The following is a 15,021-nucleotide window of genomic DNA, read 5'->3' as shown; positions in this document are numbered from 1 at the left end:
TGATATTGACTTTTTATGCTGCAATTGTCCTAGGAAATACAGCATACTGAGGCTAAGTTACAGTTCAGCTGTCTGGAGATACCTGAATAGTCTCTTATTACTTCTTCATCTGTCAGAACAGTCCTCAGTCTTTCCCTTTCAGATGCTGTTGGTTCACCCTGTTTAGGATTGCCCTCAGTGAGTCCTGAGGCGAGAGTCCTCCAAAGGGTCCCGTTTGGACAGTGTCCCAGTTATTTGGCTCTCGTCTTACTCCACCCTCCAGGTCAGAGTGGTTGTGCTGCCTTTGTTTGTGGGACTTAGGTGGAAGGTTGTTCCTAAACTTTAGGCTCTGGTTGCGGTTGCTGCAGTATTAAAGGGAGAGTAACCCCTCTCACTTGATAAGTTAGGATAGGGGGCAGAAAAGTTACATTTCTAAATCGTTCAAAGTAAGCACTGCTGAAGGGAATTATTCGTAATTCTGAAGAGTAGTTTCTTTAGCAAGAGGTTCATTTTAAGTTGTTATAATACTCATTGGGGAATGGTGTGTATGTGTTGTGATGCCATAACACATTGTGTCCTGTCTTGTAGTGTAACCTCCTCCGAGAAGGTGGACAAAGCCCAGCGCTATGCCGACTTCACTCTCCTCTCCATCCCGTATCCAGGTAGGGAGCTCTTTTCAGGGTCTAGTTAAGTGACAGGCTTCCAAGGAGTGGGAGCTCTCTGAGGCCGTCTGCAGCTTTTGCACTTAGGTACATAAGTGCCCTGGAGCTTTCTGGGAAGATCTTGTGTCAGGCAACATAGCACACTGTTGCTCCCAGTGAGAGACCTTCACACTTAGGGTAGGACGCTGTTCTGGACGGGGCTTTCCACGCAGAGGGGTCCAGTTGGCTCAGGTACTTACTACTGCAACCTTGAGCGAGTTACTTCACCTCTCCGAGCTTAACGTTTTCTCAGGTGTCATTTGGAACTTGGAAATGTTTAGCTCAGGGTTTTGTTGTGAAGATTATGTGAGATCATGTTTATCAAAATGCTCTGTGCAAGTAAAGTATAAAATGACATTATTAGTACTCTGTCAGCAACCAATCGTGCCTGGCTGGGCCACGTGGATGTGAACCTTTGCATGTCTGAAATTGCCTGAGGCAAGGCTCTTCTGGTAGTAGAAGAATATAATTGCTCTATCCCCAGTTGTACATAGTTGGTGATGGCTTCATCATGTTGCAAGGTGTTTTGGTGTGCACAGAGCTAGCTGCATTTGTCTCTGGCACACAGACATGTATGCAACGCGTGGCCAGGGTTTCTCTGCACTGGATACCAAAGCTGTGTTGGTCCAGTTGTAATATTTAAGCTTTCTGGCAATATTTGCTTGTTCAGCAAGGGAGGCCAAGGAGCCCTAACAGCAGTGCAGCACTTTGTCTCCAAACATCAGGAAATATAGTTTTTTTTTGTAGTTTTTAAAGATTTTATTGGGGAATTGGGGGAGGGGAACAGTGTTGGGGAATTGGGGGAGGGGACCAGCCAAGTTGCTGTCGTTTTTGTTCTTCAGTCTAGTTGTGGAGGACGTTGCTTCACTGGCCCAAGTTGGCACCATCATTGGGCTCTTCCCGGGCAAGGCAGATCAGTCACCGGCTTCTGGACGCTGCTCACTGCGGCTGCTGGCCACTCACGCTGCCTGCTGGCTACACACGGTAGCCCATGGCAACCCACTGCCACAGGGGCTGCAGCCTACACCATCGCCGGCGACTCACACCAGCCCAGCTCCAGGTTGAGCTGTTGTTAAGCATCTTAGCTGTAGAGGGCAGTATCACTGGCCCGCATATGTGGGATCCGAACCGGGGCCTTTTGGCATCCCAAGCCGGTTCTTAACCATCGCGCCACTCGGCCGGCCCCCAAGTTGTTGTTCTTCAATCTTCGTTGTGGAGGGCGCCTGTCGGCAGCTTGTGGCTTCTAAGCTTAAGGTGCTGTGTTCAGTCTTAGTTGCGGGTGGTTATAGCCACCATCCCATACGGGAGTCAAACCAGCAGCCTTGTTAAGAGCGCACACTCTATCCACTGAGCCATCCAGGCGACAGCTCAGCTCAAGGTGCCAAGTTCAGTCTTAGTTTAGTTGTGGGCGGGCATAGCCCACCATCAAACAGGCAATCTTATTGTTACACCAGCTGAGCCATCCTGCCACCTGTTGGCAGCTCAGCGATAGCTCAGACGCAGCGTCACTGGCCCATGTGGGAATCAAACCGGCGGCCCTGTTGCTCAGAGCTTGTGTTCTTAAGCCAACTCTTAACCAACTGAGCCACTCGGCCGGCCCCCAGGAAGTAGTTTTTCTCTTTGAAACCTCTCTCCTGCTTCTCAGCACTAGCACCTGCCTTCAGTCCGGTGCAGGACCATGTCTCCTCATCTTGGAGCCATGTAGCCAACAGCAAGGGCAGGCCCACAACAGCAGGTTGCTGTAAGCCAGGAGGCCTCCTATTAGAGCTGCAGTTTCATCTAGTACCTAGTGGGGAGAGGGTATCCTCATCAGTGTAAGCTGATGGCATTCAAACCAGGGTCCCTGAGAGCCTGGCACTCTTATAATGGCTTCCACTGGAGTCTCTCTTCACTCTTCTCTGACAGCTTAGTATTTGGTGCCGTGTGGAGCTGGGTGTGAGTCCCAGCCCTAGCACTGTGTATCCTTGAACAAGTCCCTTAATCAGTTTCATTCTCCATAAAATGAAGATATAGGTGCTTGTTTCCAGGTAAAGTGCTAGGCACATCCCTAACAGGTGCTTGGTTCTGGTTTTCCAGGCTGAATGACGGGTACCTGGGAGGAAAGGCTCAGAGAAGCTCCTCTTCCCCAAAAGCCACTTTGGGCAGATGCAGACCATACTGATGATGCTGCAGACTTGATAGCATCAGAGCTGCGTGGTGACAGGTGTCCCAACCAGTGTGTTCACACTGGAGCTGTCAGGTAGATCTAAAGCTGGTTTTCAAAGTAGGCTGTTGACTCCAGGGAGATGCTTTGGGGGTACTTCACAGACTGAAGTACTCTGCCGAACAGGAAAGGTCTGCATTGCCTGAGGAAGCAGAAGCAGGCTTTGCTTTCTTTGTTTATATTTAGGGTCAAGTAGGACTTAATTACAAAACAATAGTTTAGCTACAATACAAGTTTGAATTCCACTGCTCCAGAACAGTAGCACAATATCCTTTTTGCTCTAGTTGAACTTGTCACAAGACTCCCAAAATGTTAACACCCTTTGGCTCAGTTATTCATTAGGCCATAATCCAGCTGACTAGGGGCTGAAGGTATTCATCACAATGTCTGTTTATACTAGCAAAATATGGGAAATGTTTTCATTAATCGAAATAATGATTATGTGTAAATAAATGATCATATAGCCATTGATAGTGGAATGAAATATTACATAGTCACAGAAAAATTATTTAACTTTTTGACATGGAAAAATACTTAACATGCTTAATTAGAAAGATGCAAAATTATATACAGTAGTCCTTCCATATCTGCAGTTTCATTTTCTGAAGTTTCGGTTACCTACGGTCAACCACAGTCTGAAAATATTACATGGAAAATTCTGGAAATAAACAATTCGTAAGTTTTAAGTGGCATGCCATTCTGAGAAGTGTGATGAAATCTCAGACTTTCCCTCTCTGTCCCGCCCAGGACGTGAATCATCCCTTTGCCTGGCACAGTCACACTGTTTATGCTCCCCACCCATAGTCATTAGTAGCCATCTCGGTTATCATATCCACTGTCGCAGTGTCACAGTGCTTGTGTTCGAGTAACCCTTATTGTACTTAATTATGCCCCAAAGCACAAGAGTAGTGATGCTGGCAATTCGGATATGCCAAAGAGAAGTGTACAGTGTACGTATGTATGTATGTATGTATGTATGTATGTATAGGAAAAAGCATAGTTTGTATAGGGTGCGGTACTATGTGCGGTTTCAGGCATCTACTGGAGGTCTTGAAACATATCCCCCACAAATAAGGGGGACGACTGTAGTACTGTCCCATCTAAGTAAGGGAAAAAGTGCTTATACAAAAGTGTGAGAAGGAAATACGCTAAAATGCTGAGATGATGTGCTCTATCTGTTAATTTTTTCCCTGTTCTTCCCCAAATGTTTATGTACTACATCTGATAGCTGTGTGTCTATTGAGGAGAGGGCAAGAGGGATCAATAAAAATTAAAAAGCCAGGGTTGGAGGAGATGCCATTGCACACCCAGATAAGAGGGCAGGAGAAGCACTTTTTCCTTGCTGTACTTATGTTCTTGAATTTCTTTACATGTCTGTATTACTTCATAACAAGGAAAAGAAACAAAATTACTATTATCTAAACCAAGTCATGAAATGCGCTTTACTGCTGTTTCAGGGGTCTCAGTTGAGCCCTCTAATGACTTTGAAGCCCAGACAGGAACTATGATGGTATCAGTTCTAATTCTGTCAAACTAACTTGGGCTTAGATTAGCCCTTAAAAGTGAGAAGTTTCCTGGGAGCACTTCCTTCAGGGCTCCAAAATAGATGGGGCCCAAAACTCCCCAGCACAAGTCAAATTTGTTTCCTCCTTGAGTGGGTGGCTGTTCTCACCCCACTTTTCATCCCATTTCTTTTGCTTCTCAGTGGGTTCAGGAGCTTATTCAAGTAATGAATGTTAGGAATTGCCCTGGGTACTGAGTCTATTTTAATTCTATCCATTTCTCACAAAAAAATTGCTTCTGCATCATAGGCTGGTCAGAGCTTAGCCTAGAGCCTGCGGTGTTGATTTGAACAGCTTGAGTTTGGGAAAACAGAGCACTTCACAGGAGCCCTGAGAGACAATTGGTGTCTCTTTTAAACCTGGGCTCATAAGCTCAGGGCCTCTGTCTGATATTTATATTTCTTCTTTCTCTCAGTGAGGCACCCAAGAATAGGCTGAAGTGTTATAGCTGAGGATTGTTTCCTGATTTATCAGTCAGCTGTAAGGTTTCGGGGATTAGAGTGCAGAAGCGTGTGTGGGATGAGAGCCAAGTCTATAAAACATACGGGCTGTGTCTCCAGACCTTCCTCTCCAGGGAAACCTTTTCTTCCCTGGGCGACCTCAGACAGGAACTTGGTCCAAGAGTAGCTGGAGAGTTCCATGTGTGTTTTTGGCCTGTGGCCACTACCACAGAATTTCAACAACTATTTTGCCTTTGGGGACCTCACCAGACTTGGACCTGTGGCCAAAGTCATGTGCCCTCCTAAGTTTGTGTTGGTCCTGGTGGAGGACCTAAGAGTAACTGCAAGAAGCTACTCTCGAAGTGCCTTCTCCCACCCTGTGGCTTTAAGCCACACAGTCCCCTTGGATGCTCATGTGATGGTGTGAGGGCAAGCCTTCTCTGTGAGCCAGGCAGCTGACTCTAAGCTGCAGGGCTGGCGCTGTGGGCTCATGTTGCTGCTGCCGCAGCACGATGATAATAATATGCTGCCATTCGAATGCCACTTGTACCAGTGCTGTGCTAGGTGTTTTATATGTGTTACTTCATTTCATCCTTAAACAACCACTTTACAAATGAGAAAATCAAGGCTTAGCGAAGTCAAACAACTTGTTCGCACTCACAGAGCTAGGTGAAAAGCTGAGATTTGGGAATATTGCCTAAACCATTTTCTTGCCACTGCTCCCTCTCTGTATTCCTGAGGGTTTACCCTAGTGAAGTTTCTTAGAATTTTTCCAGCAAATGAATCAGAGAGGTACCTCTTGGCCAGGTTTGTTGGAAATGGACATGTCTCTTGAGCACCTGTCATATTTCAGGCACTGTCTGGGGTTCTTTCCAGTATGTTACAATGTTCAGTCCTCACTGAAAGCCTGGGAGGTTGGTATCAGAGAGGAGGGGAATGATCCTCTGTAACTACGTAAATTGCTGACGTATTGCTAACGGGGCTCAAATTGTAAGCCATGCTTTTTGTTTGCTGGCTGTTGACACTTGACTGACATGTAGGATCTGAAATGAGGGAGAAATGACCAATAACCAGTGAGCACAGATGGAGAGAGATGCAGAGAGGTTTGCGGGCAGACAGTACCTCATCTAGGCATGTAACTAAAAACCAGAGGAGCGTTGGAGGCTTATTCCCTGTCTCCCCCCACCCGTGTCAGCTGTGGCCTCATCTGGGGCCCACCAGTGTGGAGAAGTATGTGAGCTGGTGGCCACCTTGGTCCTACAGCACTCAGGGGCATCTCAGGAGCCTGGGCTAGAAAGGGTGGTGTCATAACTCTGCCTTTCTTTTCCAGGCTGTGAATTTTTCAAGGAATATAAGGACCGAGATTACATGGCTGAAGGGCTCATTTTTAACTGGAAGCAGGTATGAACAATAAACATTCATCATCTTGGGTCTTTTGTTGCTTTGTAAAAGGAGACCACAGAACAGTTAGCCATCTCTTTGGGGAAAACAACTACCCTTTTTCTTGCTCTTTTCTTCCCGGAATGAGTCTCATTATTTTCTTTCCCTCTTTTCCTTGTATTACATATATGTCTACATTCTCATCATGTATATTTTCCTTTCCCCCTTTAATTTCTCCCTTTTAAGGAGTTTTCAGGGACAAGATAGGAAGAGCCCTTCTTCTTTGCTCCTCTGACTGTGTCAAGAGTGGGACCAGCTTTCTGTTCCTTCCCCAGTCGGTGGAGCAGGGCGCAGGAGCCCGCTGGAAGTTGGATACAGGCTGACCATACCTGTCTCAGCCGCAAACACTCGAACGGCCGACTGAAAAACTCCACTTGGCAGCAGTGTCTGGTCCCTTTGATTTTTAAGCTTTCACTCCCAGAGTAGCACAGGCATCTGGCCCAGAGAAGGCAAGCATTGTGGAGGGACGTCCTGCCTTCCTGTGGTAGCCACAGCTTCAGGGCCGCAGCCTACCTTGTCACCATGTCTTCCCTTGGTGGCCACCCTACATCTCACAGGTGTCTTTTCTGTCCCCAGGACTACGTCGATGCCCCACTGAGCATCCCCGACTTCCTGACTTGCTCTCTGAACATTGATTGGAGCCATTATCAGGTGAGGGACCTGACATGAGCAGGGCAGGATAAGGGAGGGGCCACAGGGACCCTACAAGTCCCACATGCAGACACCTGAAGGCCTGGCTCGTGCCCTCTGACCTCTCACCTATTACAGCCTAGGGAAGGGGAGGAACTGCTTACCTGTTTAACTCTCTGTCTCCTGATTTGCTCTTGGCCCAGAAAATCCAAGCTTCCAGAATATGACGCACTCAAAGATTTGCATCCACCAGGGGGTTCTGATTCCAGAGGACCTCATGGTGTCTGCTTTCCAGCTCTGGGCTTTAGTGACTTTTTTCATTTCTCCTTTTAAATGCGTGTTCTGCCAGAGGAAGTGCAGCGCTGACTGACCTCATTTGATTATAGAAACTTTAAAATTATTTCCATTGTGCTCCTCTTCGCCGTCACCTTCTGCCATGTAAGGGGCCCCCAGTCTCACTGGATGGATGTGCCTCTCTACCATGTTTGGCCCACTGTACAAGCCCAAAGGCTGTCAGCAGTCTCCTTGCCACATGCTTCAGCCAGGACAAATAGCCTTGTTCTCCCACCACCTTCCCACTGCCTGTTCTCTCTGCCTGGCTGCCACTTCCTGGCCTTCTCTTGTCTGGCTGGCACACTGCCTTTAGGATTTGGCTTGGGTGTCCACTCCGGTAGGACTTCCCTGATGTCTCCTCCCCGGAACCCCTCCATCCCTGGAGGGTCAGATGCCTGCATTTACATTGCCATTGACCCCTGAGCATATCTATGATGGAATTTTCCACTGAGCTGTAGTTACCAATTTACAGATCTGCTTCTCCATCTCCAGTAGACTGAGTTCCAGGAGAACGGGGAACCCCAGCTGTGCATCCCCAGCACAGAAACGCACAGAGCCTAGGAATGGAAAGACCGACCCAGTGAATACCCAGAAAATATTGTTTCCTTTCTCTTTCTCTCCAGCCCTAGGTCTGGACAATTCCCATCCAGCCTTGAGGTCTCCCTCAGAGGCCTGGCCACCTGTTAGGCAGCTATGTGCTACCATGTCACTTTGGACTTCGTTGTCCTGGTAAAAGCAGAGGCTGTGCTTATTTCATCTGGTATATCCAGTCCCTAATCACAAAGCACATACTTCGTAACTATTCGAATGAATGAGTTCGAGTGGTCTCAGGTCTTCTCTACAAAGGTGTTTCTATAAGAGGGAATGTTAGGAAGGAGAGCAACCCAGTTGTTTGTTGTGCCCCAGAAGCTTGGAGAAGGAACAGGTTGGGAGGCCTTGTCCCAGGCTCTCTGTACCTGGACAGATTGGCCAAAGGAACCTACAGGCTTCCTTCTTAATTTTTTGTATGCAGAAATCTCAAGTAAGTCCTACCCCAAGCCCACCTTGTTCTCCTTCCTGGCATATTCTTTCTCCTTATATAGATACAAGCTGGATCTCTTGAACTACTTACTCACCAAATAAGGTGCAACTGTAGGAGTTCAGTGTGTTGACACTGCCAAGGTGAAGTCCTGTTCATGTGAGGATTTCTGCTTAACAGACAGAGGCCCTGGATCTAGGCCCCAGCTTGCACAGCCCTTCTTACAAGGCTCTGTGGCTCTGAGCAAGTGACTTCACTTCTCTCTGAAAGGGGAGTTGACAACACTTCTTTCAATGTCGCGGTCAGGTTCAAATATGATCACTCCGTGAAAGTGTCCTCTTAACTGAAATGCCAGACCGATTTTAATGATGATAATTAAGAAGTAGGCTACTAGCTTGCTCGCTCAAGGGAGTGAACACTAATAACATCCCAGGCACAAAATAACATGTCACCTCTCCAGTTGCTCTCCTGGTTGGTCTCACTGGGCCTCCTACCATCCTCTTCCTCAGCCAGATGTGGGTTCTGCCCTTTCAGCCCCTTCAGTATGGGGGTCCGGGACTCCCTGCTACTCTTCCTCTCCCAGGGTGATCTCATTCATTGTCCACTCCATTAGCCCACCACCAGGTTGTCCAGGCCTGGGACTCTGGGCCAAGCCAGTCATTGGTGATCTGTATCACGTTTTGCTAGCATTCCCCTGTATAGCCACCTCAAACTCAAGCTGTCCAAAATGGAACTGGCCCAAACCTATCATACCCCCAGGCTCCCCACCATTTACTCAGTTGCTCAGATTTGAACCTTGAGTGCTTTTCTCCCCCCATCACCATTGCCAGGTCCCATCAATTCTCTAAATCTCTGCCCCTGATGAAACTCTCCAGTCCTTCTTGCCACCATCTCATGCCACTAGCTTAGTCCAGGCCATTGTCATCTCTGAAGCTCATGTTTGAGCGTGGAGCCACGTTGAAGGGTAACAGGAACCCGAACATAAACCACTTGACTAGGGCCTCAGGTAGCAGTACTCAAATGATGGAGCAAGGTCATCATCATCTCCCCTTTCCTTAAACCCTACCCGTGGCTATCCCATTTCCCCCAGAATATAGTCCAAGGACCCTTTTCGTGGCCCACCCAGCTCCCCGTGGTTCAGCTTTGTTCTTGTGACTGACTGGCCGCCCTCTCCTCCAGCCACCCTGGCCTCCTTTCAGCACCTTTGGGAAGAATGCTCTCCAAGTCTGCACATGCTCTTCTCTGCCAGAAACACCTGTCTCCTTTCCCTCCCCTCTTACATATATGTCACCACCTCCAAGAAGCCTCCCTTAATGGTCCCCATCGATGAGGTGAGGCTCATCTCACCAATTACATGGTCCTACGCATCCTAGAGGCCTCTTAGTCAGCACACCTCTGGCCGTTCACTTTGTCTTCTCCTGCAGCCCCGTGAGGGCGGAGGTCGTCGTTCACTGTGTCCCAGGGCCGGGCTTAGTGACGTTCACAGCACAGGAACACTTACGGCAGTCCATGTGTGGCCTCGCTGCGCTCCATGCAACCAGATTGAATTCCACAGAGGTCTGTTCCTTGAGACCCCTGCCAGTGTCTGCTTCTCCTCAAGCTGGCCCCTGACGGTGAATGGGCAGTGAGGGAACATTCTACGGGTGCCTCCTACTCTCTAAGCACCAAGCCTTGGAGATGCAGAGATGCCAAAACAGCCTCTGCCCTCACTGGGCTCAGTCTAGGAAAAGAGGCAACAGTGTAATCACCACCTGCATAGTAGGGGTACTGACCAGTGACCACAGAAGAAGACTGTATTGAAGATAATGGGGCTGGGCCTTTACAAGATGAGTAGGAGTTTGCCAGCCGGGGTAAGAGTATCCCAGGCATAGAAACATAAGGAGAGGCATGGTGCTCAGCTCTGTACCCAGAGATTTTCTTATGCAGCATGTCGGACGAAAGCGATGAGCTTAGGTGTTAGCACGTTTCCCAGGCCTTCCTCACATTCTGCAATCCCCTCAAACTTTTGTGTCTTACTCTGGTGGTGTAGGAAAAGTCCTGTCAGTATAGCCTGTGACTGAGAATGTGAACTTCTCAGCCTGGCAGGGCACAGTTTATACCCCAGCTCAGTTTTGCTGTGGGACCTTGGACCTCTACCAACCCAGTGCTCTCCAGCCTGTGGTTCCTACCCCAGCACTGGGCTCAGCGTGAATGGTTGCCTTTTCCTGATTGTCATTGTCCCCTTTGAATAGCCACCATGGTTGGAGCTCCGCAGGCTCTAGTCCTGTCCACTCCCGGATGCTTTGCCCAGCCTGTCTGACCTCCCTGGTCCCTTGGTGCTGCATAGCTCCTGCTTCCTGCTTTTCCTCACCCTGCGAGTATTACATCTCTGAGGAAATCCATTGGCAATGGTGTGTCTGACACATTTGAGCCAGATGAGTGGAGAGACCCCTGTGCTACTACGGGTAATGACTTTATTAGTGCAGCACTGCAGCGCTGTCTCTGGAGCTGCCGAAACTGGGTCAGAACTCTCCAGGGGCCCTGGGAGGGTCAGGTAAATGAGCCTGTTTTAAATTCCTGGGAAAACCATTCCAATTACAGGTGCCGTGTTCACCCTTCCCCCGGGAAGTGCTCTCACTGGCACAGCCCTCTGCATAGCCCTAGAATACTGATAAGCAGGTGTGTTTAGAGGCTGCCCCCCACTAGGGGGAAGGGGCCCACAGAACTGGGTCAAGCCCCTCCATGGAATTTCAGATTCCGAGTGGACTGTTTCTAAGAGCGTCTGATCTGGACCTTCTTTGGGCTAGAACAGGGTTCCAGTCTCTTTATATCTTTTGCCTAGTTTTCATCTCCCACCTCGTGGGCCTCCTGTTTTTTTAAAAGATTCTGTCTGCCAAACAGACTGCATTTATTATTCATCAAAAGACAGAGTGTGCTGTGAATAGCAGTAAAAAGCAAATGAAACATGGTTGATGAGAAGGTTGATATTTTCCTTGGTTTCAGACATGTGATAGCAGATAAAGGCATGGCTGCTTCTGTTGGGTGACAGTGGCCACGGGCTCAAGGCTGTTTGTTTCTCCCTGTTAACTCATGTGGGGAGTCCAGGACTAAGAGGAGGCAAACAGATGACTGCTGCTGGCGGGTGTAGAGCTGTGGGTTGCTCAGGTGTCTGCATGGCCTCCCTTCCTTCACCATCATGTTGGGTTAGCGCCCTGAGTAAGGGAGACCCATGGGTGAGGGTGCAGGGAGAGGTGAAGGGAGCTCTCAGAGTGAGGAGGGAATTCTTTTATTTTTGGGATTTGGGAACTATGACATGTGACCAAGAGCCTTGGATATGTTTTGCCTCAGAATAATTCTTAGCATTTTGTTTTTTAAATACTTCAAATTCCCAGTCCCCTTTTATTCTTCTTCCCCAACAGAGTTGGGACCTGGTGCAACAAACACAAAACTACCTGAAACTGCTGCTTTCCATAATTAACAGCGACGGTAAGTCTGCCTCTGCCTGCGCCCTCAAGCCATTGGATCTCTTGGGTGCTCCCAGGTCATGACGCTGCCAAATGTGTGTGTTCGGGCCACACCTTTTCTATGGTAAAAGGAATTGGGGATTTCCTTGTCCATTGGCAGCTTTATTCCATGTCCTCAAAACCCTAGAAAACAAATTATGAAGTCGTTACTATCTGAACCACACAGGATGTTTCTGCGCTGGGTCAGCTGGCCTTTGAGCATTGGCATTGTGTGGGGGGCCAGAATGGCTTTTTTTTTTTTTTTTTAGCTGAGCCATCCTGCCATCTGTTGGTCAGCTAAGCGGCAGCTCAGCTTAGGCCGTGAATCGAACCAGTGACCCTGTTGCTCAGAGCTCACCAGAATAGCTACTTTTAATTCAGAAAGATGAGAGAAAAGTCAGCCTTGGCTTCTTACAGGGTACAAGAAAATCCCATACAGGGCCAGCCAGCCCGCCCCAGTTGGCTGTTTTGATTGGATGGACCTGTAATGCTTTGTGTCTCTGGGACAGGCTGACTCTTAACTCCTCAGTATCAATCAGGACTTCTATGAGATTGACTTGCTTGAACATGTAGAAATACATTAGCTTATATAAACAAGAAGGTCCAAGAGCAGAGCCAGGTGCCTAACAGGTATTGCAAAGGATAGCTTCATGGCTGGCAACCTTTACAGACTGGTTTCCTGCCATCTTAACTCCCACAGAAAAGAGTGACTGCCCCTCAAAGGGGTTTCTGGGGAATTGGCTGTTGTAGGAACTAGGGAAGGGCTACTAACATTTGGTGGGTGTTAGCCAGGGGTCCTAAAAGTCCTTGGGACAGCCCTGCACAGTGAACTGTCTTCCCCTAAAATACCTGTAGTGTCCCCCTGAGAAATGCTGGGCGGGGACATGTAGGTAGCCCCACTCCGGTCTGGTGTGAGGGCATGTCTCCTTTTCATCAGCTTATGTTTGCTTCCCTCTGGGCCTCCTGTTCTGTGTTTCCTGAGCAGATGACAGCGGGCTGCTGGTACACTGTATCTCAGGCTGGGATCGGACCCCCCTCTTCATCTCTCTCCTACGCCTTTCCTTGTGGGCTGTGAGTATGGATGGGCTGGATTGGATCATGGGGTCAGAGAGCATTCGGAGGCCCCTACCAAGATCTACCCTTTGGGAGCATTAGGACTGTCTCCAGAAAGTAGACAAGATTTGGAATGAGGGACCCCACATTGGAGCAGGGTTCTGTGTGTCACCCTGTTCCTGGGGCTCTTGGGCAGCCTGGCTGTCACCGGGTCTGTGGTTATGGTCAGCTCCTGGAACAAGGAGGGGGCTATGTCATGGGGAGGCCTCTTTCTGATCGTGGCATGTCTCTCTGGTCTCTTCCAGGATGGGCTCATCCACACATCCCTGAAGCCTGCTGAGATCCTCTACCTAACTGTGGCCTATGACTGGTTCCTCTTTGGGTAAGCCTTTGGGGAATGTCAGATTGTTGGGTCGGGGTGGTGCCTTGAGAACTATGTTTCTATGTGTTTGTAGGTATAGAGGCTTCTATGACAGGGTCGGAGGTGAGGACAATCCCACCCCCTTGGGAAAGACTGAAGGGTGCTGGTCAGGCCCCATCTGAGGCTGTGGTGTCAAAGCCATGGTCCCTGTGACTTGGGTCCCCCTTTGTCCTTGTCTCGGCACTGCCCGTTTTGACTTCCTTGCCCTTTTGTTGCAGGCACATGCTGGTAGATCGACTCAGCAAAGGAGAGGAGGTGGGTACTGCTCACAGCCTGTGAGCACATGCCAGGTCTCCAAGAGCTTGGGCTCTTTTACCCACGAGAGGGACAGGATGATGGTCTGTTGCCCACACTTTAGTGGTGATTCCTTTCCTGGTGCAGCCTGGGATTAGGCAGCATGGCGGGAAAAGCACCAGCACAATAGCCCTGGTTCTGAGCCTTGATTCCTCTCATGTGTGGTGGGGATAACACTTGCCCTCGTGGCTGCCTGTGATATTCGTATGTCAGTCTTTTCCCCCTTGTTTTTGTTGCCATCCTTCTTATGGGTGACCTTGTTTTCTGCACTCAGCTCTGGAACCAATTTACAAGTTGTTTTTGCATGATCCTCATCCTTATAGCTAAAACCCAGATGCTCTTCCCTGTCCTCTCTGCTCTTATCACACCCACTCAGCAACTTTGAAGCCTCAGGGCCATCTGTGCAAGCAGGGTTCTGCCCTGCTCCTTACCACCAGCCCCAGAGCAGGCATGGCCAGCCAGGCTCCAGGGTCCCCTTCCTGTCTGGGGGCTGTCCCTTCTTACTGTCCTCTGACCTCTCTACATCCCACCCTTTTTGCTGCTTTTTGCAGTCTTTGCCTCTTTAGTATGTTTGTTTTCCCTGGACACAGGCCTGGAGTTAGACCTGAGTTTGAATCCGAGTTGTCCTTATTACCTGGGTGACCTTGGGTTATATGATTAACCTTGAGTCTCCTGCTGTCACTCATGCTGCCTCAGAAAGAGAATGACTCCATATGCCCAGCATGGGAGCCGTCACACAGTGTTAGCTCTTTTTCTTCTGCCCCCTGTCCCCCCCCTTATTTTCCTGAAACACTTTCTCACCCTCCTGAGGCTGCCTTCTTTTCCAGGCATCTTATCTTGTTCCTCCTCCCTTTGTTCTCCCTCATAGCTGCTCCTCACCCCTTCCAAATCTCTTCTTCTGAGCACTTATCGCATCAGCCAGGTCTGCAGGACTCATAAGCCTATTCCTCTGAGGCTTCCACGAACTCTGTTAGACGCAGTGACTTTGGCATTGAAATTGGTACATAAAGCCCCTTTGCAGCCTCTCATTTTGAAACTCACTGGCGCCCTAAGACATTCTGTCCTCCATGCCATCTTTCCCACCCCCGAATCAGGCTAGATTCTGCCTTCAGAGATTGGGCAGAGGATGAATGAGGCTATGTCCAGTGGGGTCTGGATTCAAACCCTTGCCATTCCTCGGCATACACAGAGGGCCTCCTCAGCTGGGAGGGTTGGTCTCCAGGGTGTGGCTTTTCTCGTACCCCCACCAGGCACTCAAGATGTTGATGCTTTAAAAAATAAAAACAGAAAACTGAGGCCCACTAAACAGTACTCTGTTCCCTCCCTTTGTCTTTGAGGTTCACAGAACACATTAACATGTTAAACACTAAAAAGCCTTTGGTGAAACAGTTATTTAATTTTATAAAACACAACTTTTTCATACTGACCTGACCTGGGCACCCTCCCAACTTTTTTTTTTTTTTTT

At 48.8% G+C, this 15,021-nt stretch overlaps 1 protein-coding gene across 2 annotated transcripts in view; it reads left to right on the top strand.

Moving 5' to 3' along the window:
• The window catches only part of MTMR14 (myotubularin related protein 14), a 46,583-nt gene that overhangs the window by 16,636 nt on the left and 14,926 nt on the right, over positions 1-15,021 (top strand). For both annotated transcript variants that reach the window (XM_019651106.1, XM_019651105.1), the window contains exons 7-13: positions 568-641; positions 6,216-6,286; positions 6,902-6,976; positions 11,705-11,771; positions 12,774-12,859; positions 13,147-13,223; positions 13,481-13,517. In XM_019651106.1, the coding sequence (XP_019506651.1) occupies positions 568-641; positions 6,216-6,286; positions 6,902-6,976; positions 11,705-11,771; positions 12,774-12,859; positions 13,147-13,223; positions 13,481-13,517 (487 nt within the window). The remainder of the gene's footprint in view (positions 1-567; positions 642-6,215; positions 6,287-6,901; positions 6,977-11,704; positions 11,772-12,773; positions 12,860-13,146; positions 13,224-13,480; positions 13,518-15,021) is intronic.

Source organism: Hipposideros armiger, unplaced genomic scaffold, assembly GCF_001890085.2.
Source record: "Hipposideros armiger isolate ML-2016 unplaced genomic scaffold, ASM189008v1 scaffold_152, whole genome shotgun sequence".
NCBI lineage: Eukaryota > Metazoa > Chordata > Mammalia > Chiroptera > Hipposideridae > Hipposideros > Hipposideros armiger.
Note: the sequence above shows the minus strand (reverse complement) of the source record. Positions and strands in the feature narration are given on the sequence as shown.